The sequence below is a fragment of the Panicum virgatum genome, chromosome 3K, assembly GCF_016808335.1.
Source record: "Panicum virgatum strain AP13 chromosome 3K, P.virgatum_v5, whole genome shotgun sequence".
NCBI lineage: Eukaryota > Viridiplantae > Streptophyta > Magnoliopsida > Poales > Poaceae > Panicum > Panicum virgatum.
In genome coordinates this window covers 35,104,328-35,126,690 of record NC_053138.1, presented here as the reverse complement: position 1 = coordinate 35,126,690, position 22,363 = coordinate 35,104,328, and the positions used below count along the sequence as shown (strand labels likewise).

General features: G+C 44.4%; 2 protein-coding genes and 2 long non-coding RNA genes across 4 annotated transcripts; 2 read left to right on the top strand and 2 right to left on the bottom strand.

Moving 5' to 3' along the window:
- Nucleotides 1-1,857: 1,857 nt before the first annotated feature.
- On the bottom strand, nucleotides 1,858-4,490 carry LOC120701435. Its single transcript, XR_005686099.1, has 3 exons — nucleotides 4,224-4,490; nucleotides 3,024-3,160; nucleotides 1,858-2,039 (listed from the first exon to the last, which is right to left on the bottom strand). It is a non-coding gene; the product is annotated as an uncharacterized LOC120701435 (long non-coding RNA).
- Nucleotides 4,491-10,443: 5,953 nt separating this feature from the next.
- On the top strand, nucleotides 10,444-11,876 carry LOC120700872 (putative uncharacterized protein YGR160W). The gene is made up of 2 exons (XM_039985079.1): nucleotides 10,444-10,780; nucleotides 11,653-11,876. The coding sequence occupies exons 1-2, from the start codon at nucleotides 10,444-10,446 to the stop codon at nucleotides 11,874-11,876; spliced, it is 561 nt and encodes a 186-aa protein (XP_039841013.1).
- Nucleotides 11,877-16,010: 4,134 nt separating this feature from the next.
- On the top strand, nucleotides 16,011-16,720 carry LOC120701434. The gene is made up of 2 exons (XR_005686098.1): nucleotides 16,011-16,303; nucleotides 16,427-16,720. It is a non-coding gene; the product is annotated as an uncharacterized LOC120701434 (long non-coding RNA).
- Nucleotides 16,721-17,260: 540 nt separating this feature from the next.
- Nucleotides 17,261-20,533, bottom strand: LOC120699083 (beta-glucosidase BoGH3B-like). Its single transcript, XM_039982947.1, has 8 exons — nucleotides 20,081-20,533; nucleotides 19,903-19,993; nucleotides 19,661-19,809; nucleotides 19,328-19,571; nucleotides 19,117-19,230; nucleotides 18,852-19,034; nucleotides 18,524-18,725; nucleotides 17,261-18,007 (listed from the first exon to the last, which is right to left on the bottom strand). Exons 1-8 carry the CDS (start codon nucleotides 20,458-20,460, stop codon nucleotides 17,526-17,528), a joined length of 1,845 nt encoding a protein of 614 aa, XP_039838881.1. The 5' UTR covers nucleotides 20,461-20,533; the 3' UTR covers nucleotides 17,261-17,525.
- Nucleotides 20,534-22,363: the final 1,830 nt, after the last annotated feature.

The following is a 22,363-nucleotide window of genomic DNA, read 5'->3' as shown; positions in this document are numbered from 1 at the left end:
ATCATGCTTGATTAACCAAATTAACAATAGATGACATACCATTTTAGTCACTCAATTACACGACATTGACATTCTAATTTATTACATGCATAAATATGTAGGAGATATCAATTTATTGCTATAGTTCAAATTGTTATAGGATATTGAGTTTTTATTTAAATGGAACATCAAATTATTTCTAAAGTTTGACTTTGTTCTTAAACTTGACTAGGAATAAATAAAATTAAACTTCTACAGAGTGGCAATAGGTAGATTATATTTTTAGAAAATTTATTATGCTAATTTTATATTTTTCTATGTTGAAATGATTTAGTTATAAAATTTTAATGATAAACTAAAATTTTATTAATGTATATATTTTGTACTCTAGAACTAGAGTAGTGGCAGTCGATAGATTATATTTTAAAAAAAATTGGTGCTAACTTTATATTTTTTCCAATTTGAAATGAATTAGTTACAAAATTTTTAGAGATTAAATTAGATTTTTATTAAAATATACATATTATAAAACTATCCAAATTTAATATTCGAATCACCTATCTGAATTATTCGACGGGATATCTGATATTCGATGGATATTACCTATACTATATCCGAATCCGATATCTGAATAAAGTATCCGAATTCAAATCCAATATCTGAAAAAATATCCAGCTCGAAAATAATATCACTATTTGACCCTTCTCGATCAGGGCCGGTCATGAGAATTTGAAAGCCCGGGGTGAGAATTGGATTTGGGGCCCTCCAAATAATAGTGATAATAATAATAGCAATATAGTTATATATATAAGAATTTTGCCATATATATTAACAAAGGTATAAATCAATATCTCACCCATATATTTCTTGAAAACTTGAAATCTAGTGCAGGCGAGAGTGTACGAGTTGCTCGGCTTCCTCTTCCTGTCAAGGTGTCGAGAGTCGTCATGATGCTGCCTAGCAAAGCATAGCTCGCGGGATGCCGGCGCGAAAGCGCCAAAGAGAGTCACGCACAGGCCAAGCACAACACAGTCGTGAAGTCGCCGCAGCGGTGACTGCATAGTTCTTGCGCGGAGCATTAGAGGTGTGGAGTCTCTAGTGTGGCTGCGTGGAGTGGATTGTGTAATCTCCTATATATGCAGCTGCTAATCAATGTCAAGTAGTTGCATCGTAAGGAACAAGGAGATGGTATAGCGTGGTGCATGGAGTCTTGGGGAGTCGGCAGTCCCGACTCGCGATGGGTCCTTCTGTTAGAGCAAGTATTATGAGGTGACGTAAGTGGACTAAATGGAATACCACATCATATTTATGCTGAGTTGGAGAGGAGAGAAGGGAAGAGAGAAGATAAGTGGGCTGCAAGTTTATAGCTTGCTCTCAACCGACTGTGACACAGGCTACAATAAACTTGGTGAGAGATTGATAGAACAAAGATGATTCAAGTATTAATGGTGCAGTCAGTATACAGCTAACTATTATATGAGTTGGCTGTTAGATTAACTTAAGATGATAGGGCAATAATGTATAGGCCACGGCTGGCTAAATTATTTGCTTGTTGTTATACCGACATATCTACATACATACAATATATGTATCGTCTATGGGACCCCTGGATTTTGGGGACCGGGACGGCCGCCCCTTCTGTGGCAAAACCATCCAATTTATCCCGGCTTAAGAGCGTATGATCACCTTTATACAAAGACAATCTAGCTAATGCTCCTAAGACGAAACAAATCCAGCAGTCTGTCGGGTTTCCCCCGAATCATCCACCGTACAACCATGTCTCAGATATGCGTACAAGATTGTTTTTCATTGAAGTATCAGATATTACACATATACATTGAATGTATATAAAAAGAAAGATAAGATTTATTACATAATAAGCACAAACCTTAGTGCAAAACAGTTCTACATAGTTTCAAACATGTATATCCTACAGCCGTAGAATTGGTTAACTTGTAGGCCTTATCTCATAAGAGTTTATAAAATATCCGGAGGTGTATGAACTCAACATACACTCTGAGTCTTGGTGCTTCACTCTTGTATCTTTTCCGGCGGCGCTACTAAAAACATTTAAGCACAAACACTGAGTATGAAGATACTGAGCAAGACTGACCCAACTGCACAAGTATAAATTTATAAATCAAGGGCATGCAAGGCTTTTTAAAGTGGACTGACTTCATTGATATAAAACATTTGGACGCACCAAAAACTAATTTTTATACGGGAAGAATCCAGCTATTACATAGAGCAAAAGATAAATTTTAGTTGCCATACTCATCAAGATACCTCTAGGTTCAACAAGCCATAAATTTTATCAAGGTTGCATCATCATAAATACTTTACGATGTTCAAGCGAGATCAAGCGGTATTCATATCCGAGAAGTGCGGCGATTCGAATCGATTATACACCCTGCAGGGGATCCCTGATCACACGCCACATATGAGTTCCATGAAAACCGCATGTGGCAACCATTGGCAAGGAAGATACTAGACCCTAAACCCGCCTTACCTGAACCCGGGTTCACACCCCCATATCCCTCCCACCCCTGCCGTGCCTGGCCACAATATGGGTTTCAGGCTACGACCCTGCTACCTCTCCACGTCGAGTAGGGTAAGTGACTGAGTTCAAGAATCTAGGTCAACCAAGTTACTGGGCTCACCGGTCCCATTCAGCTAGCATGCGAATCAGTACGTTCAATACTTGATCCACGGTTAAACATACCATAGATCCTAGACACTTGGTTCAATCTAAACTAGTTCAAAAGGGGTGTCATAGATGTCCTTAAGTCAAGGAAGTTAAACATAATCCCCTCTCTTCCCCTCTATGCTTCTCCTCCCCCTTGTAAGTATCCTTTCCTCTTGTACAATTTTACTTATTTATTTATTGTGTTGTGTGGAACTCCCCTACAGTTTTCGCTAAAAAAAAGAAGTTAAACATGCATAAGATGGGTATTCAAACAACTCCTAGAATTAAGCATTCAAATGCACATAAGTAATAACATAGGTTAATTGAAATTAGTAGGCGTAGATGCTCCAGTACTAACCTTGTTCCGATTCGGAAGGTGATACTTAAACTTAGAGTTATTGTACAATCTTTATCTTGATCAACTTCCTATCTCCTCTTCAGAATCCTCGTACGGTGACTTGATGAGCTTGACTTAGATGACGTCGACTTCAGACTCTAAGTGTATGATATGCAAAGTCAGTGCATGCAGAAATATTTTAGAAAATGGTTCACAGCTTTCCTTCTCGACAAATTTGCAATCCAACACCTAACTACCCTTCTAAAAACCATAACACATTTTTTTCTATTTATTTAAACCTTAAAATAAAATTTAAACAACTATTTAGATTAACTTGAATTATTCTACTTAAGAAAAACCTTAATTTACTATTTATTATTATCCCTAGTTACTTATAATTATAGGTTAATAAATATCCATATTTTATTATTGTCTGAAATAAGCATTTAAGTATTTATTTAAATCATTTAAGAAGAAAGGAAATAAATAAATATTAAACCTTATTATAAACCTAGGGTTATTATGTTTTCCATGCATAAAAGAAAATAAAAACCTAGTAAAATTGGTTGGCAATTTTAGGAGCTTTCTATGATTTATAAGAATTGAAACAAGTTAATAGTAAAAGAAAACTAAAACTATTTTTATTTGCACAACCAAACCCCCCCACCCCCACCCCCAATCTTCTAGACAGCATTCGGCAGCTCTTCTTCTAGCTTATTGCGCAGTACTTTCTCTCACAATCAATCTTTCGTACAACTTTTTGCACAATACTTTTCTCTCACAACGAATTTGCCAGCTTATCCATTTAATACCTGCGGAACAGAGTCCGAATCTCTCCCACATCCACCCTTCCCTCTCTCGTCTCTCTCTTACAACCTTACAGGTGGGGCCAGCCGGCCAGGCCTCCATCTCTCCCTCTTGCACAGACCACGGCCAAGCCGAGCAACAGGGGCGGCGGCGTCCCTGGCCGGCGGCAAAGCTGAAGCTCGACCTCCGGTGACCTGCGACACCAAGTCCCCTCGACCCCAAACCGTGGCACCTATAGCTGCGCCCCGACCTCCTGAGCACGCTGCAGTTCGGGAACACGGCAGCACAAGCGTTCCGGCCAAGGTAGGCTTGGAATTGGCTAGACAACAGCAACCACACCATCTACGACCTCAAGGCTCATGTGAACCCCTGACCAGCTGATTCAAACCAAAGAACCTGAGGGACATGGCTCACCGGCAGTCTGTTTGTTCCTGAGCGGCGGCGAAAGGTAGAAGAAGACGGGACAAATGACGCAGCAGCGGTGATTAAATGGATTGAGGGTTCACACGTGGATTGAGGGCTTGCTGCTGACGGTGTGTATAGAAGGAATTGAAGAGGGAGCGAGTGACAGCGAGGAATTTTGGTGATGAGGATGAGCTCGGCAATGGAGGGGACAAACTGTCCAGATGAGGTTGAACCGACCCAAGAAGGGGTTCTTATGCAAATTCTTACCGCCCTACCCGAGCCAGCTCCTGCCTACTTGCTTGGACGTGCACAAGCTGCGACAACGAGTTCACCTATCTGCTTCGGGGAAGATGATAAACAATTAAACATGAAGATGTACTGTAAATGCTGAATTCTGTTTCTAAACCGTGCACAGCCCCATATTCAGGCCCTCTTATCCTATAATTCCATGTGTAGAAATCAAAATCGCTCAAACTAAAATTTGTATAGGGCACATCCAGCTAACTATTTCATGTTGTGCACTTTCCTTGATTCGAATTCTAACTTGTTTAAAAAGAGCTCTGAAATGTACTGCATGCATTGAGTTCAACCTGAAGATTTCTGAACCTGAACCTTGCAGCTCTTTTATCTCCAAAATTCACTACTATACTTCAAAATATCCCAAAATCAAAGTTGTATATTTCATATTTATATCCAACTTTTGTTTCAGGCACAGTTGCTAATTCGACCTCTAAGTTGGTTGAAAATCAAACTGAACCTGTTGCGTTCAGGCTGTTTTCAGTCAAGCTGCCCCAAACCTGCTGATTTGAAGCTATTTATCTCATAATTCTGTTCATAAACTCTAAAATCACCCAACATAAAAGTTATAGAACTATTATTTTACTACATTTTCTCTTTCAGGTACAACCTAAAATTCAACCTCCATCATATCCCAAAACTACTCTGAACATGGCAGATTCAGGCAACTTTCAAAACTGCAGGCTTACAATTCAAACTACCCATCTTTGAGTTTCAATCGGAACACCTTACTGCCCTTTTCCATGAGAACCAATGTTATCTCTGTAAAATCTGAACATCCAACTTTATATTTTGATACTTGACATCAAATTTGCTACACAAAATATCATCTTATTTAGGTCCAAAGTTTACCATTTTCTCTGTTTTTCATACTTAACCACTATGGCTAAGTCCCAAGCCAGAAGCCCAGAACATCTCCTAAATCAAACCTTGGAGCTTCCAAACACAACCATGGCATTATTAACACCTCTCAAATTTAGTTCCACTGCAAACCATTTAGGATTAATCCCAGCTCCTAAAAGAGTGGGTCGTTACACCTTCGCCCCCCTCCCCCTCCGGGCCGAGCCTGCGTCGGTCAATCGGTCGGAAAATATCCGTACCATTTACACTCCTGATCAAGAGCCACGCTCAAACGCGTGATTCGATGTGGTGGCCGCATCCCTTCATTGTTGACGGGGCCACACATAAAAGGGAAGGAGATAAAACACCATGCAATACTTGACCTCTTGTTAATTACTCCTACTTCGATAACTAATTGATACTACCTCCTCGTAGATAGATTTATATGTCGCATCGCATATCTCTATCTGGATGAACCTTAATCTAAAAAAAAATCTCTATGGATGAAACCTGGCAGGATTTCTCTATGCTCATTGCTCCACGTCACGCTGACGTGTACCAATCCAGGATGGCCCATGTGAACTCCCGACTGTCGGATCTACTAGGGATGGCAATCATTGTTCCAAACTTACCTGACGGAGCTAGCATCCTCTGCAACACTCACCGACTCGCCGCCCCCACCGACAGTCACAAAAATTCTTGGATCGATGGATCAAGGAACGTGGTACATGGTAGGTTGTTTAAGAGTAACTTTAACACTATTGGAAGGAAATTGTACCCGCGATTCTTGATGACTATGCCCCCACCCTTCGTCCGCGCCGCCACTTTGCTTCACTACAAGCGTTTTGGGCCCCATCTCGTCTCCCTCTCCCACGTTCCCGGGAAAGGCGAAACAGCGAGAGTAGTTTGACAGAGTGCACGGGCTGCACGAGCAGGCACTACTGGAAATCGATGCATCGATGACGAACAGCTTTCGTCACAGAAGGATCCAATTTCGTCATGTAAAGAATCCTGTGACGAATTTTTGATGATTAGTTATGAAAAATTCGGTTTGTCAAAAATGGAGCATCGAGTTAAGTCTGCCTTGACGAAATAGCTAAAACGTCACTAAATTTTTTTCACGACAAAAGGAAATTTCGTTGGGAAACCAGTTTTACTTCGTTGACGCGTCGCTGAAATGTCACTGGACGCCCGGATCCACGTGTGCACGTCCGCGCTGGCAGCCACCATGGGACACGCTGGCGCTCCACGTGGCTTCGTCCAGGCTGGCAGGTAACTTGGCGGGCAGCACGTGTCACAAAGAGGATAGCGACGTACGTGGCGAGCTGGTAACAGTCCATATGGCGATATGAGCAACTGATACGTGTCATCTTCCAGTTTTTTCATGTGTCCTTTCTCGATTCGGCCACGTGTCATTCTCTCGGTGACCCACGTGTCGGTGCCCTTTGTGTCCACGTGTCGCATGCCTATTGGTCCACGTGTCACTTTCAAGGTGCTGCACGTGACGTTTTATGGATGTTCCACGTGTCGGTTTCCGGTTGTTCCACGCGTCATTTTCATATAGTTGCACGTGGTGCTTTCGTCACAAAACCATTTCATCACAGAACTTTTTACTGGGCTGGTTCTGGCTGGCGCCAGGCTCATTTTTATCATTCCATTCCAGCCCAGCCAGCCGAACGGACTGCATTCTGTCACAGATGAAATGATGCGGCGGGAAATTACAGAAAGAGAGCCACATAAGTTACAACCACATATATTTGATCACAGCACTACAGACAACAGATATATAGTTCAGTACAACACAACAGATAGTTCATCGCACCACAAAAATAGGAGACCACTGTGCATCAGGCATGTAGGAGACATGAGAGGTTGTGGGGATCTCATTAGCAGGGCGGCCAACAAAGTATTTCTTCTTCAACCTATACCACCTCTGTCGTATGGCTGACTTGAATATACTGACACAAGCATCTTTTGTTGGTTTGTGGCTTGGGTCAATTGCTAACCTTCCCTGGTGATTAATTAACATCCGAGTTACATGAGGGCCATATAAGAGTTCAATGTAAAAGAGGAACTAGCAGATAGACACTCACAGATAGCTTTCCCATGAAGCCATCAAAATATTATGTATGTCGCTTGTATTCTTTCCAATGGGTCAAGATAGGAACTTGACCCCTAACAATAACACCAGCCTCTGATGCAAACTTGGCAGCTTGCAACGGATCATGCGGCCTTAGGTTCCCCTCAACAACAGTTATGGGCAACCTTCCCCCCATAGCTTTGGTCATCCTGTCAAGCATAACTTCCCTGGTTGCTTCCCTCGCCTTCCTCGGGCCACCTCTTTGTGTAGGTACTGCAATTCAAATTCACATTATTGAACAAGTATACAAACATTAGTGCAACAGTCTTGAGGGTAACATAAGAACCAACCTTCGGATATGGGATCATCTTCGGGGATGGGATTGCCCTCGGCCTCATCTTCGTCCAGGCCGCCATCATATGCATATGACCAGTCCTGATTTTCTGCAACTGGTGTCGATTCTGCCTGAGCACTGTCAGTATCCTTGATGAGGCTGCATTAACAACTTGTGCTGGTGGGATTAACCTGACCCTCTTGGATTGTCTGCCCTCCAGGAGCCATGACAGCAAGTCTTTTCTTCGTCTTTTCAGACACCTTCCGACGCCGAGTTCGTATAGGGCCCTGTTGAATTAAAAAAATAGTTGTTTAAACGAATAACTCAGAAGCAGTATTATGTTTTGCAGATATGTACTCCATGCAATAGTCAGCTTCTATAGGCATTGGAAATATGTAATCCCGCATCCCGCCCCCTAAGCCAAGATAGAAAATGCACCTTATTTGCTAGGGTGTCGCTTCCTCTTCTAAGTCTGTATCGTCATCTCCATCATCAGGCTCCTCATGTTCAGGGATATAATCTGATAAATCAAACCCTTCATCCTGCATAGCATTATTGCCAGAGCTCTTCCCCTTGGTGCTTGAATCTCCCCCCTTTGAAGTTGCTTTTTTGTTGGCAACGAACTAAGAGTTGATGCCAAACCACTAAGGCCAAGCTCCTCAAATATTCTGTTGTTTTCCCTGATGTTGGCATTCCGTTGCATTTCGTATTCACAAGACGGTTTTTAAATGTGCAAAATAGATTTTAAGTGTTAGTAACCTACGTTCAGAGCAGAGCAACCACAAATTTGTTGAAAAGCAGTCCAGAGTGCTGAAACACTGTGAGACTAGACCATACAATAATCCATAGCAAAAGGTACCCATAGAGAATAAAAATGTCACTCTTTCTTACTCCCCCCCCTCTCTGTGTGTGTGTCTCCTGATCTTGTTTGGCAGGCTGTGCCTGGTGGCTGGTACAGATTTGTTGTGAGACAAAAGTACTTCTGGCTGGCTGGTGACTAGTTGCTGACACGACAGCGAATACAGACGCACTATAGGCTCCGTAGAGGAGGAGGACGAGGGGAAGGATTGTGCAAAGAGGATGGATTTTGCATATCTGGACCAACCATGGTCAATCGTCGGGGTAGCTGCTCGTCGAAGCTATTGGCCTATGGGGGGAGCAGCTCTAGTGCGGAGGTAGTGGCCAACGGGGAAGCAGATCCAATACGCAGGTACTGGCCTACGGCGAAGCAGATCTTGTGCGGAGGTAGTGGACGATGGGGGAGCAGCTTTGGTGCAGAGGTAGTGGCGACGGGGAAGCAGCTCCGGTGCGGAGGTAGTGGACGACGGGGAAGTAGATCTGGTGCGGAGGCAGTGGAAACTCCGTCACGGTGGCCTTCGGTGGAGGGGAATGGGGATAGGTGTGAGGTGGAGGCGGGGACTCATTCAAGGGGCTATTGATATAGTGCGCTGGGGAAGATTGTCACAAATACCCTTGAGAGATGGGGTAGCGGTGTGCCTTTTGGTTAAGGGTAGAAGGGTCATTTCGAGGAAATGTTTTTGGCTTCGGCAGCGTATTTGCCGCCCATCGAAAATTTCGGATCAGATGCCCCACTGACCAGAGGATCCCACGTGTCGATTCGAATTGAATCCCGGATGAATGGTGCGCGCGATTGGCTCAAATCCAAAAGTGGTCGTATGTAGTTCATATTTCTCTTTTCAATCCTTAATAAAAACTTGTAACTGGTATTTCTCCCTCATACTAACTCGAAATTTGATTATTCTTTTTCGAAATTTTATATTAAATCGCCCTCTTTCAATTAATTTGTGTTATCCCAAAGTTATGTATTGTTATTTAGATCTTGTACATATCGCGTAGTTTAGTACGCATAAGTTCTTAAAAGAAACAACATAATTTTCATAAAAAAATACAAATATAAGCTCATATTTGGTATTTGTAAGGTAAATATGACATTGTGTCCAAATTTGAAGTGTATATGAGTTCACATGTATTGCTGTGTGCTATGGAAACTTGAAACTTGGTGTTGAGTTATAGGTAACCATGTGGGTGATATACCCATTTCTGAACAATGTATGACCCAACTTTGTCAAAACAACTTGATTTTTTTACAGTATTATGAACCTACATTCTGTTACTGTATTAGTTTGTACGATTTTCTGACAAACTTTTGATTTTATTAATTTTCTTTTGTAGTTCCTTTGACAAAGATGTTTGAATTACCCATACCAACCAATTGAATATTCATTCCATATGCAGCACTTGGCTTATGCTGCTATATATGATCCTGATTATAATTTTTCTAATATTTTATGGATTCTATTGGAGGGACACGTAGTTCAATTTGAACATACTTTTTAAATCACTTGAAAGTCTAAACGGTCAATATGTAGACCGTTGGGTTAAATGGGCCGGAAACCTACCATGGGCCTTTTTGCTAGTCCATTCCGATTCCTCGTGGCCATCCATCTGCCCATCGATGGCTGATGATTCAGATCCCAAGTACGGCCGCAGCCGGTTGCCGGCTCGGTTGCTATTCTCCAGTGCGGGTTGACTTCTCGTGGAAGCCACGAACTCATTTATTCAAATCGGTTGACTTCTCGTGGAAGCCACGAACTCCTTTAAATCGACATTTGCAGGACCATCGGCGTCCTCGCCATTTTGACTACCACTATCTCGGCATGATGCGTGGAGGTTTGCCGTCCTGCTCTAGGCGCTCGCCCCACTCCGACGATGTCGGCGACCTCGGGCACCAGCCGTCGTCCACCAATGTAGGCCGCGGAGGGGCTGCGGGCTCCCCACCACGTTCCCAGCATTCTTCGGCGGTGGTGGCTCCATCCTCGTCCACCTCCACTGCTTCATCGCCGCCAAGTACGTCCACCTCCATGGTCAACATTCCTGCTGAGGCATTCGACTCCGACTCCGACACCCAGACGGAGACGGAGCCGGACGACGACTACCGACGGGGCTATCACAGAGCAGTACCCCGAGGCCCTGCTCTGCGCATCATCAGCCATGGTGATGGCACCTTCCGATGCCCTGTTTGCCCCAGCTTGGCGAGCCGATGAACTAGGCCGAATGAGGTCAGGGATCATGTCGTTGGAAAGGCCAACTCCCGTGCCATGAGGGAAGACAATAAGAAGAAGTACAGCCGACACCGAGTCCTAGCTCGGAAGCACAGGGAATTGTTGGTGCAACAAGGAGTACGTGATGTTGACAAAAGGCATGAGATAGAGTTTGCTGAATGGTTTAAGCATCATGTAATTTGTTGTCATCCAATCATTTATGTAAGTCATCAGTGGCATTACGATAGCCACATACAACTTTATTATATGCTTGGTTGTAGATCGCGGAGCAGCGTGGAGAGGATCCTAATGCGGTCAGCCAGGGATTGTTTGTACTCTCTTGTGGTCCTGATCTCCGAGTCAAGACGTGTGCAGCTTGCAGAGTCAATGGAGTCCGCTATAGCACAGTTGCCCAGGAGAAACACCTAAAAACACAGAATAGTGGTGTCATGGCCAAGGGGACACATAGAGGCGAGACAATTGAATTTTATGGTGTTCTCAAAGAGGTAATAGAGTTGCAATATAATTCTAATCTGCAACACCGTCGGTTAGTGGTCCTATTTCGATGCGACTGGTACAATCAAGAGGGAAAAACTGTAGGCATTAAAGATGATGGACATTTCGAGTCCATCAACATCAACTCATTTTGGTACAAGTCTGACCCTTTTATTCTCGCAACAGAAACGACATTTTACTTGCAGGATAATGCTTTAGGCAACGATTGGCGAGTTGTGCAAAAATTTGAGCACATGGGCATTTATGATGTGCCTAAAAAGGATGGGGACGTACACCAAGATGATTAATGTTTTGATACGGAGCATGCAGTCCATGAGGGCGATGAATATGCTGCTGGTGATGTGCACCAGCATGAGGATGCAGACGTCATTGAAGCTAATTTTGTAGATCTTGTAATGGGAGTTTCAGCAGATGATGAGGAAGACGAGGAGGAATATGAGGATGATGGAGATGACACTATCTTGGATTATTGTACTGACACTGACGCCAATGGGAATGGTGATGATGATGATGACGAGGACGATGATCTCTAGGAGTATGCATTATTGTTTTCGGACGTGTGTCTTGTTGCCTGTTATTGCACATTCGGACTTGTCATGAAATTGTTGCTGTACTGGATTTGCACACAGTTGTGTTCATTCATGAAATTAGCAAAAGATTGGATTGTTTGTTCATTATGTTTCAGATACAATCTAATGTTCACCAAGGAAGACCTTGGTTACAATACTATTAGCGCTGACTTCATTGGCGATTGTGTTAGTGGTTACATCAAATTGCACAACGAGATCATCGAAGCCTGCTCGCCCTTCTCCTTTAGGGAATACAGGCTCCAAAAGGAGAAGATTGCGCCTGGTACAGGTTTGCGCCACAGCTAGAGTAGTTGCAACCCCCTGCCGAACACCATGGGTGGCGATCTGCCTGGTGCGGTTGGGGATGTCCTGCAGGCGGTCCACCAGCAGGTCACCTCTAGCGTTCACTGTGGTGGCGGCGCTATTCGCCGCTTGGTGGAGGGCCTGAATTTGTGCCTCCAGGTCTATAATTTCCATGCAGAAAAAAAGATGTTTATTAATGGGAACAAATAATCTTCATGGAGAATTAATTATGCTCAAAGAGAAGAACCGTACCTGCAACTCTGCCATCAGCAGCGGACAGCATCGCCCGAGCGGTGGAGGCCTCACCCTCGGCGGCGGTCAGGGCGGCCTGGTGACCTCCAAGTAGAGCTGGAAACGCACAATCTCACGAGTTGCCTCGGAGTAGAGGTCGCGTGTCCCCTTCCACCAACGGAGGTAGCGCCGAGCATCGTCTCCGTTGTAGAAGTCGCCGGAGCCGCCAGAGAAACTTGTTGCGACTGCGGATTTGGCGCCGCGAGCACCCCTGCATACCAAGCCGGCCATACAGATGGTCCTGTATGAACAGAACAGAATTAGTGGTATGAACATATACATGAGGCCACACAGGATTAAGATCTTCTTACCCTTACCGGAGAAGGCAGGCATGGAGCGGCAGATTGCCTTCTGGAGCTCCATCTGCCAGGCGCTTGTTCTTCCTACCCATGGAAGATTGAGATTGAGCGGCCATGGAGATTGAGAGACTGGAGGATGATAGAGACTAGAGTAGATGAGAAGGTATAGATTGATTTTCCCGATTTTCTCAGGATTTGTATTTATAACCGTGGTGAAATTGACGGAGAAGGGACGCGGTCACCGGCAAGTTCAGGGGAGGCGCGCGGGAAAATGAACCGTCGCGCGGGAAGTGGCAAATGTCTAGCGTGAACCCGTGGCCCATGTTCGCCACACATGTTTTCAATGCGGGCCTGTTTCTCTTCCTGGGCCGGATCGAGCTGGACCCCGGTTACATGTGTAAACCACGTCGGCCCGCTACCCTGCACTCCTACACGTGGCTGCCAGCTACACAAACTGGACCAGTCAGCCAGCAATGTGACAGTCGGTCTGATTCTATGACGAATCACGCTGATCATAGGTACGAAGAGTTAATTGGCACACCTTTTTATGATGATATGAAATGTTGTTCTATTAGTTCCATAGGGGTTGAAGGTTTCGATGATGAACGATGAAATTCCTATTTTCACGTGACGCATTTTTTACTTTCGTCACGGTTGAGCACTGTTCGAGGGATGTAGACGAGGACCTATGACGAACCTGGAATTTTCGTCATAGATGGAATTTGTTCAATGATGAAATTCAAAATGTCATATGCAAAAACATCATGGATGCTACTATTTCTACTAGTGAGGAAGCCCCTCTTGTTCCTGCCATCTCTCTTGAATCATACAACTTGAGGAAACCCAAGCCGGGTCAGTGGCGCACTGGCACAAGCAGAGTCGGGGCAGAAGCTCTCGATGGGGGCACCTCCATGAGGCACTGCACTGATGGCCGCATGCAGGGGTGCCTCCATGCGAGCGGCCTTCGATGAAGGTGCGCTACCGGAACGTAGTCACCTAGGGCCTTGGCAGCGTTAAGCCGGTAACCACAATGAATGAGGCGGAGGAGACGATTCAGTTAGTGGGAGGCCAACGCCGCGTGCGCATGCAATGCTCTGGCATTGCCCTTCACATGTAAGTAGTTCTGGTCTCAGCGCCGCGTTCAAGATGCTTGTTGACGTTTGATAACAACTCATTTTGAATGTCATTCTGAGCTAAAAGTCAAGTGAATTTAAATCTCATACCTGCATGTTTATCAAAAAGAGCTAATTCTGCATTCCCTCTTGGAGATATTGCTATATCGGAATTTGAGTAGAAATGCATGTAAAACACGCTCCAGACTCCATGCTACAAAATCCGACCAGTCAGAGTACACCATTGGCCACTGTAAGTAGCTCTCACATTCCGAATCCAAGTCATCACTCCCGCATGAATGCATAAAGGACGAGTGTTAACATTAGTGGGAGGAGTTATTGCTAACAAATTTCACAAAGTGTCGGTGAATACTTGTATGCAGGTTGCTTATGCTTGGCAACCCCACATGAGAAGAAAATACAGCCCATGAGCATGGACACATCATCAATTCGAGGCAACACTTTCTCGACCAATCAGATGCAGGCACGAGGATTAAAGGGCCCACTTGGCAGCCGTGTACAAGGAGGAAATGTGCCATGCACTCTTCTCTGTGTGTGGGAACCACCTGTCAGCCTCACCTCCAAAGGGCAAGACGGTTGGTGGCCACACCAGGTCGGCCGACCCTCGGACCGACAGGGTTTAGACGCCATCGCCTCCCATCTTTCACGTGGTGTCTCCTCGTTGGTGGACAATGTCGGTTCAAGCTGCCCCGGCCTTCCACTAGCACCCTAGCAACCCATGGCTCCCTTCTATAAATACTAGAGGGGGAGGCTCAAATGGAGACATCTCACATTTCAACTCTCCTCTCGCTTTTGGAGGTACAAGCTTACCTTAGAGGTGTAGTGCTGCCTAGGTAGTGCTAAAGAAATAGGGAGAAATGAGAGGGAGTCAAGGAGGTGCCGGTTACACCAACACCCCCCACCCCCCGCCCCCGCGGAAGTAGCACTACTTAGTCAAGTAGTGGTTGTTCCTTAGTTGTTTGCCGGATCAATAGTTCCCTAGTTTATTAGTGGATGCCTCTAGAGTAAGACTCCTGATAGAGACAAATGCTCTTGATCCTCTCTAGATTTAGTAGAAGATGGTGCAGACGTGGTGTCTAGACTAGACTCTACATGTTGGTTGGGATATAGCCCCACGGTTTGTATAGGTACACTGCAGGTGGTGACAGCCCTGTTTTGTGCCAGCGAAATCCTCCATATTCGAGTATATTGCAGTAGCTGTATTATCAGAGCTCCTGGTCTTTTCCAAGCAAAATTGGTAGCCCGAAGTAAACAACTAGTTAGTGATATCTTACCTTTGAATCTTACCCATAGAAGTCCTCTCTACCCCTTACCTCTCCGGTATTGTGGTGTTCTTAAACAATTCAAGCCTTAGATAATATATAATCATGTTCCCCTATGGATACGATACCTGGAATACTCTTGAAGGCTACGACGATATCCATGCGCTTGCGGATTCTAATCGTGATGCTACGAAACGTCAACAATGTTGTGCTACTTTATTTATGAAAGTAGTTTCAGTATTAGAAATAATATATTGCTAGAGGGTTCGTACTTTTTTCGTTAGGTCTCAGATTGAAGCGGGTTAGTTGTGTAAGATATGAGGGTTCTTTTTTCAATAATAATGTATCATGAGGTGGAGCATGGATTGATTTTATGGGAAAATCAGGCTCCTTTTTGTGAAATAGTGGAAAAAATGGGCGTGGATTAATTTTGTGCAGAAAAGAAGTCTATTTTGTAAATCGATAAAGCGAAGGGTTGGTCTGTGGGTTTATTTTGTGAAAGTCCGAGAATTATTTTGTGTAATAACCAAAGATGGATTGTGGGTTAATTTCAGCAGAATCTAAGAGGGGTTTTGCAAATAAAGGATGGACTTATATAAAGGATGGACTTATATATATTAGACTACTCTATAGGGGGTGTATGTTTCCGATTAAAAGCTGATTCTGGATGAAAATAATCTAAAATCCCACCCAAACGCCTTGCTTTTTTTTTCGCTTGTCGCAAACGCCGCTTCCCTGCGAATTGCTGATACAATGTAAAACACGATTCTGGCCAACGCCTCCCCAACCTCGCATACGGGAGAAGCGAGCCTTCTTTCCTCCCGACCCCTCTGTCCTCCCGTCCCCTCATCCCCTGCGCCGCCGGCCCTTACCACCGCTGCCCCTACCCTGCACCGGCGGCCCTCTGCAGCGCCGCCGCCCTGGGCTCCCGGCCTCGGTCCTCCTTGCCGATTCGCGCCCGGATCTGCGACAGAATCGCGCCGCCGCCCCTTATCGCTGCCGCCCCTACCCTACGCCGGCGACCCTCTGCAGCGCCGCTACCGTGGGCTCCCGGCGTCGCTCCTCCGTGCCTTTTTTTTTGCTATGCAGAGCAGTCAGTGAAGGTGCGCCCGCCGCCCCTTTTTTGTTGTGCTGAGCCGCCGCCCCTTTTTTGCTGTGCAGTGCCGCCGCCCGCCGCCGCTGTGCAGAGCCGCCAGCTCCTGATTTTGCTGCCCCTGTCAGTGCAGGTCTACTGCTGTCGCCGCCCTAGAACAGCAGCGCCGCTGGACCCTATTGGCGCCCCTGCCGGAGCAGCTCCGCACCGCCGCACTGAACCTGTTGGTATGCTGCAGATTAGTGGCGTCATGGTCTAAGATACTTAGAAAAAATGAGATGTATTAGTCTGAGATTAGTGGTCTGTGCAGATTAGTGGTCTGTGCTGGAACATGTATTGGTATATTATGATATTAATCTATTTGATCTAATAGTAATACAATTATGTAGTTAAGATACTTAGAGAATATAAGAATTATTGAATTCTACTCGTATTCAGCAAAAAATGAGATGTTATCAGCCTCAAGGGCATTTCGGACATTTTATCACTCAACTCAGAGAATCGACTCAAAATAATCAGGATTGCCAAACACCCAGCTTATTCAGACAGCCGATTCTCCAGACAGCAGGCTTATCTCAGAATTCTGATTCTCAGAAAAGCGAAGTTTAGAAAAGCGGAAACAAACAGGGCCATAGTCAAGTCAAGTAATTATACTGCAGATGGCATAGAGTAGGGGTGGTAAAGGGCCCTAGATTTTGGCCTTAAAAATTTAAGAGCCAGCTTATTCATATTGGGCTGTGAAGAGACCACTAGGGCCATGGCCCATTACCACCCCTAGCCATAGGGTGCTATGTATATGTACTAGGCAAAAACCTTTATTTTGTACTATTATAGCTTGCCTACAATAACCCCAAATCCTCAAAAATGTCATAAAGAGTGACTACATGAACAACTGCTATATATTTACCATATTAATTCTTACCATCGTCTGTTCATCGTTTCCAGCTTCATTGGAAATTTTGATGAACAAAGCAATACCTGGTCTAGGGAAATCAAGTGAACTAATGTTGATAGGTGATTGAAAGAGTAGCAATGTACGTGAGGAATATCATCATTTGGACGCATAGCAATGCACACTGCCACATGATATTATTTCTCAAAGTGTTTCCAACTGTCAATGGATACAGAGATTATTATATATTAAAAACTATCACAGTGATGCCAATGTATAGCAAAACGCCAAAACCTGTGCCAACTGCCAACAGGAAATTACTGTTTATGTTGAATTGTCTTCACTTTTCAAACATTTTCAACCCATAGCCAACAGGGAATAAAGGGTCATAGTTAGCATGTCCAGCATTTAGAGGCAATTGATCAACAGATCTGTGCCACGTCACAGGCAACGTGCCAACAAAATCATGATGTCCAAATAGGCAATCAGCAATTCCCATGCCCTCAGTTCCAGGTAGCCAGGCAGCAACTAGCGCATCAATCTTCTCCAGAACTTGTGTTTCAATATCCAGGGGCCTTCCAGATACAACAATGACAAGGGTAGGGATTGTACTTGCAACACGGGTGATAAGGTCAGACCCATTAAACGGGATACTAAGGTCAGTTCTGTCTCCTACAGATTCAGCGTATGGAACCTCTCCAACCACAACAACAGCGTAGGAAAACTCCCCAGTTGCAATTGTAGCTTCTGTTGCACATGCCTCATACACAACCTCAGTTTGCACTCCCACTGATTCTTTTATGGCGTCCAGTATGCTTGTTCCTGTTAGTTCAGATAGCATAAATAACCTTTTTTTCTAAAATATAAAAAATAGCAGACTTTTATACTCTTGTCATCTAGTGAAACTATAAATTTCAATTTTTAAGAGAAAATAATCGAAGTTGATATAATAGCAATCCATCGTATGTCCACCACTGATAACAGACATGTCCAAGATAAAACTGTCCCTTCAAGATTGAGGCCACTTCATCTCAAATTAAATAATTACCATTTCTTTGTGAAAGAGGGCAGCAATGCTAATTTCTGACATGATAACCATATGCATGAGTTCTTCGCACTACCTTAAAGTATTAGGGTCCTCCACACTAAAGAATTATAAACATATTTTCTAGACCCATAATTGGTACGTTTTCTACACATGGAAGGTTAATGCCCCTCAGTTTTATCATCGGAAGCACAAAAAGTTTATGGGTACATGCACAAGAGTTTGATAGTATAAAAAAATGAAGCAAGCAAAACAAAAATATTTTATTTATGCAGCTGTGAGTTTCTTCTTACCAGGAGTTACTTTTCCACTGTCTCCATTCCATCCTACTGTCCATCCACCACACTGAAGTCCAATATCGTCAGCATGAGTTCCGGTAACCAGTATCCTTTTTACATTTGTGGCCAATGGAAGGAATGGTTCCTTCTGATTCTTGCCATTTTTTAGAAGTACGATAGACTTGCGAACAGCCTCGCGCGCCAACAACCGATGTTCCTGAAAGATATTAACTACTTAATCTATTGTATATGGTTGGTGATATCAATTGTGGGGCAACTCAACATAAAAATAAGTAGAATAATTGAAGAAAAAACAGAAAGATCGAAAAGTAGAACATCTTACCTTACAACCAACTATGTCCAGCAGAGATGGATCTGAAAATGGATGCTCAAACACTCCAGAAATGAACTTGACTCTAAGAATCCGCTCGACCGCATCATCAATCCGAGACATAGGTATCTCCCATGTCTCCACCAAGAACACTAGATTCTCCAGAAACTCTTCAAATCTGTAAGGTATCATAATCTGTAGATTGTTCAGTCCAGGCAATCAGAACCAGCATCATCTGCAAAATGTATTTATGTGAACACTCAGCAACCATATATACCATGTCCATCCCAGCATTAACCGACTGCTTAATGCAATACCGATAATCGGACCCTTGAGCAACTCGAGGCTCACAGATCTTGTCAATGCCCTCCCAATCTGAAATCACAAAACCCTGAACAAGAAGAGGGCCACGCACGTCAAGACCTCATTGCCCCAACTTAAGCTTAAAACGTTAGATACCGGTCCACGACGGTACTCTGTGCTGCTACCTTGAAGCCTAACTTGCCCTTGAGAACATCTGTCAGCAAATAGCGGCACGAATGCAGCCGCTCCCCGTTCCACTTGGAGTGGGACGCCATCACCGTTGCCACCCCTTGAGCTATGCAGTCAAGGTAAGGTTCCATATGGATGTTCTCCAAATCATCGTAGGAGCAGATGGTGTTCCCCTCGTTGATTCCCCTGTCCGTGCCACCATCTCCTACGAAATGCTTGGCACAAGCAAGCACCTTCTCCCTGAAGATCACATTGATGCATTTCTCACAATCACAAACAGGCCGCTGGCATACGAAAAACACAGTGAGATCGCCACAGAACTGAAGTACCTAACCGAGGCCAGGAACGGGTAACCATGAGGGTGGTCGGCTGGTGGCTGCCCCTGCAGGCCGGCAACAATGGTGGTCGACGAGCGCACCGTCTCCGGGTCCTCGCTGTAGCTCTCGTAGCATCTTCCCCACCTCGGATCCCGGCAGATCTGGCACGAACCGAACCAGATACAGCTCGTCGCAAGTCAAACACCACCAGTTAATCATGGTTGGTTTTAAATTTTATTTAGTATTTTACTCACTGCGACGCAGGGTGCGAAGGTCCAGTGGATGCCGGTGGCGCGGACCTCCAGCGCCGTCGCCTCGCCGATCTTACGCAGGAGCTCCGGATCCCTGTGCGATCAACGGCAATACGATGTGCAATGCAACACGTTAACGAAGAAGGTGCAGCATCACAGGGCGTGATCCGTCGATCGGTACCTGGCGGCGCCGAGGCCGACGTTGTGGGGGAAGACGGTAGCGCCGTAGACGTTGTTGTGGCCGTGGACGGCGTCGGTGCCGTAGAGGATGGGGACGCCGAGGCGGGACGAGAGCGCGAGGCGCTGCAGGCCGTCGACCATGCCGGTCCAGCACGCGGGCGAGCGGTCGCCGGGCGCGCTGCCGCCGCCGTTGAGGACGCTTCCGGCGCCGAGCTCCGCGAGGGCGCGCGCCGACGCGACGGTGCGCTCGACCTGGGCCATCTGCGCCGCCTTCTCCCGCAGCGTCATGCGGCCCAGCAGGTCACGCACCCGTGTCTCCACCGGAGCCGACGCGTCCTTGTACGGAGGCAGCAGTGCCTCGCCTTGCGCCGCCGTCGCCATGCCTACTACGTCGTGTGGGCAAGTGGGGGAGGAGGCGGAGATGGGAAATGGGAGTGATGATTGTTGATTGGACTGGAGCAATGAACGAATGAGGCGGAGAGTCTGAAGTCCTGGTCTTTCATATATATAAACTTGTTCCCGCCACATGTGGCGATTGCCATTTTCAAATACTCCATCCATCCCATCATGTAACGACCGGGGATGGCCGGTGAGTTTACAAAGTTTATGAGTCGTCGCATGGTCATTATGTAAAATCTGAGCTTTAGTAACATAATTGATTGCAATCAATATTATTGTCGATCATATTGATTCTATATTTCCGCCCAAAAAAAATCATATTGATTCTATGATGACTTGTCTAGCCTCGCCAAGTCTTTGGCACCCTACCAACTCTATGATTATTACAAATATATAAATTATGATGATCACATTGTCACAAAATTTAGTAAACAGCTTATTATAAACGAAGCCTATTACTAAACCGCCACTCATTTCTTGCGAAGATCTCCATAGCCTTGGACTCCAAAACTTGACAATTCTCTGGTATAGTATTCATGTCGTCCTCTCTCCGAAGCAAAGCCCAAAATCTTATCCAGTATGTCGCCCTGAAAAGGATCTGTAAACAAGGTTGTGGGTTCACGTTATCAAAAACAATATCGTTTCTGCTTAGCCACATAGCCCAACAAACAACACTTACACCTGTAAGCATTAAACTCTTTTCCTTCCACATAATTCCTTGTAGCCAAGTCCCAAACATATGAATTACATTGTTAGGTTTTTGTAGGCCAAAGGTGGTATGAATTATTCTCCAAATTAATCTAGTCATATGACACTCAAAAAAAGAGATGTTGTATAGTTTCATTATTATTACAATAACAACATTTCTCGCTCCGTGCCAATTTCGTCTAACTAGATTAACTTTAGTTATAATAACCCCCCGGTGAAGGAACTATAGAAAGACTTTTACTTTTAAGGGGAGTTTTAATTTCCACAAAAAATTATTAATTAATTGGAAGGACCCCTTTATGATTTCTCTATACATTGATTTACATAGAAGATTCCATTTTTTTTTCAGTGACAAAAGGAACAAGTTGATCATCATATTAATTATCTCTCCTCTCTGACAGCAAGTGTTTGTTCAAGGAAAAGATTCATGGCCTTCCCTTTTTCATCCAAATCTAGGTCAAGACAAAATTGAGTTAACAAGTTTTACGAGTCTCCCACTGTCACTATATAAAATTTGAGCATCATCAGTGACCTAATTGGTTGTCGTCATCAGCATGAAAGATCATATTCTATGATGACTTGTCCAGCCTCGCCAAGTCTTGCATACTACCAGACTCTATGACGATGATTATATATGATGACCATGTTGTCACAAACAAATCAAGTCCACACGCCAAGGGTGGGTCCACGAGAACCATTATATATGAACCCTCGGTAATAACAACGACTAGATGCTCTACACTAGTTAACCAGCAGGGTAACTCACGCTGCTACGTAAACAGTTTGTAGGGATGGATAAAATAGTATTTTTAGGAGCTGATGCTGCACCAACCTCTGCTTTCCACAATTAAAATAACTGTTTATAGGAGCCAGTACCCATCTATGGAAATATATTTTTCCAGCCCACCAAAAAATTCAGCAATTTGAAGTTTAATTATTCGAATTTGTTTCTCGGTATTTTTTTAAATTTGGATTTCCGCAATTTTGTTCTATCAAGCTAGTTCATGATCAAATGACATAGAACACGTTTCATAAATATAAATAATTACGCACATAAAATTAAATAATGTGGAAGTAAAACACACACATGTATCATTACAAAGCATAATTAACACTACTACAAAATTCCATTAACCGAGGCACTTTAAAATTGTCTCGGAGGCAGGCACATTAAAAA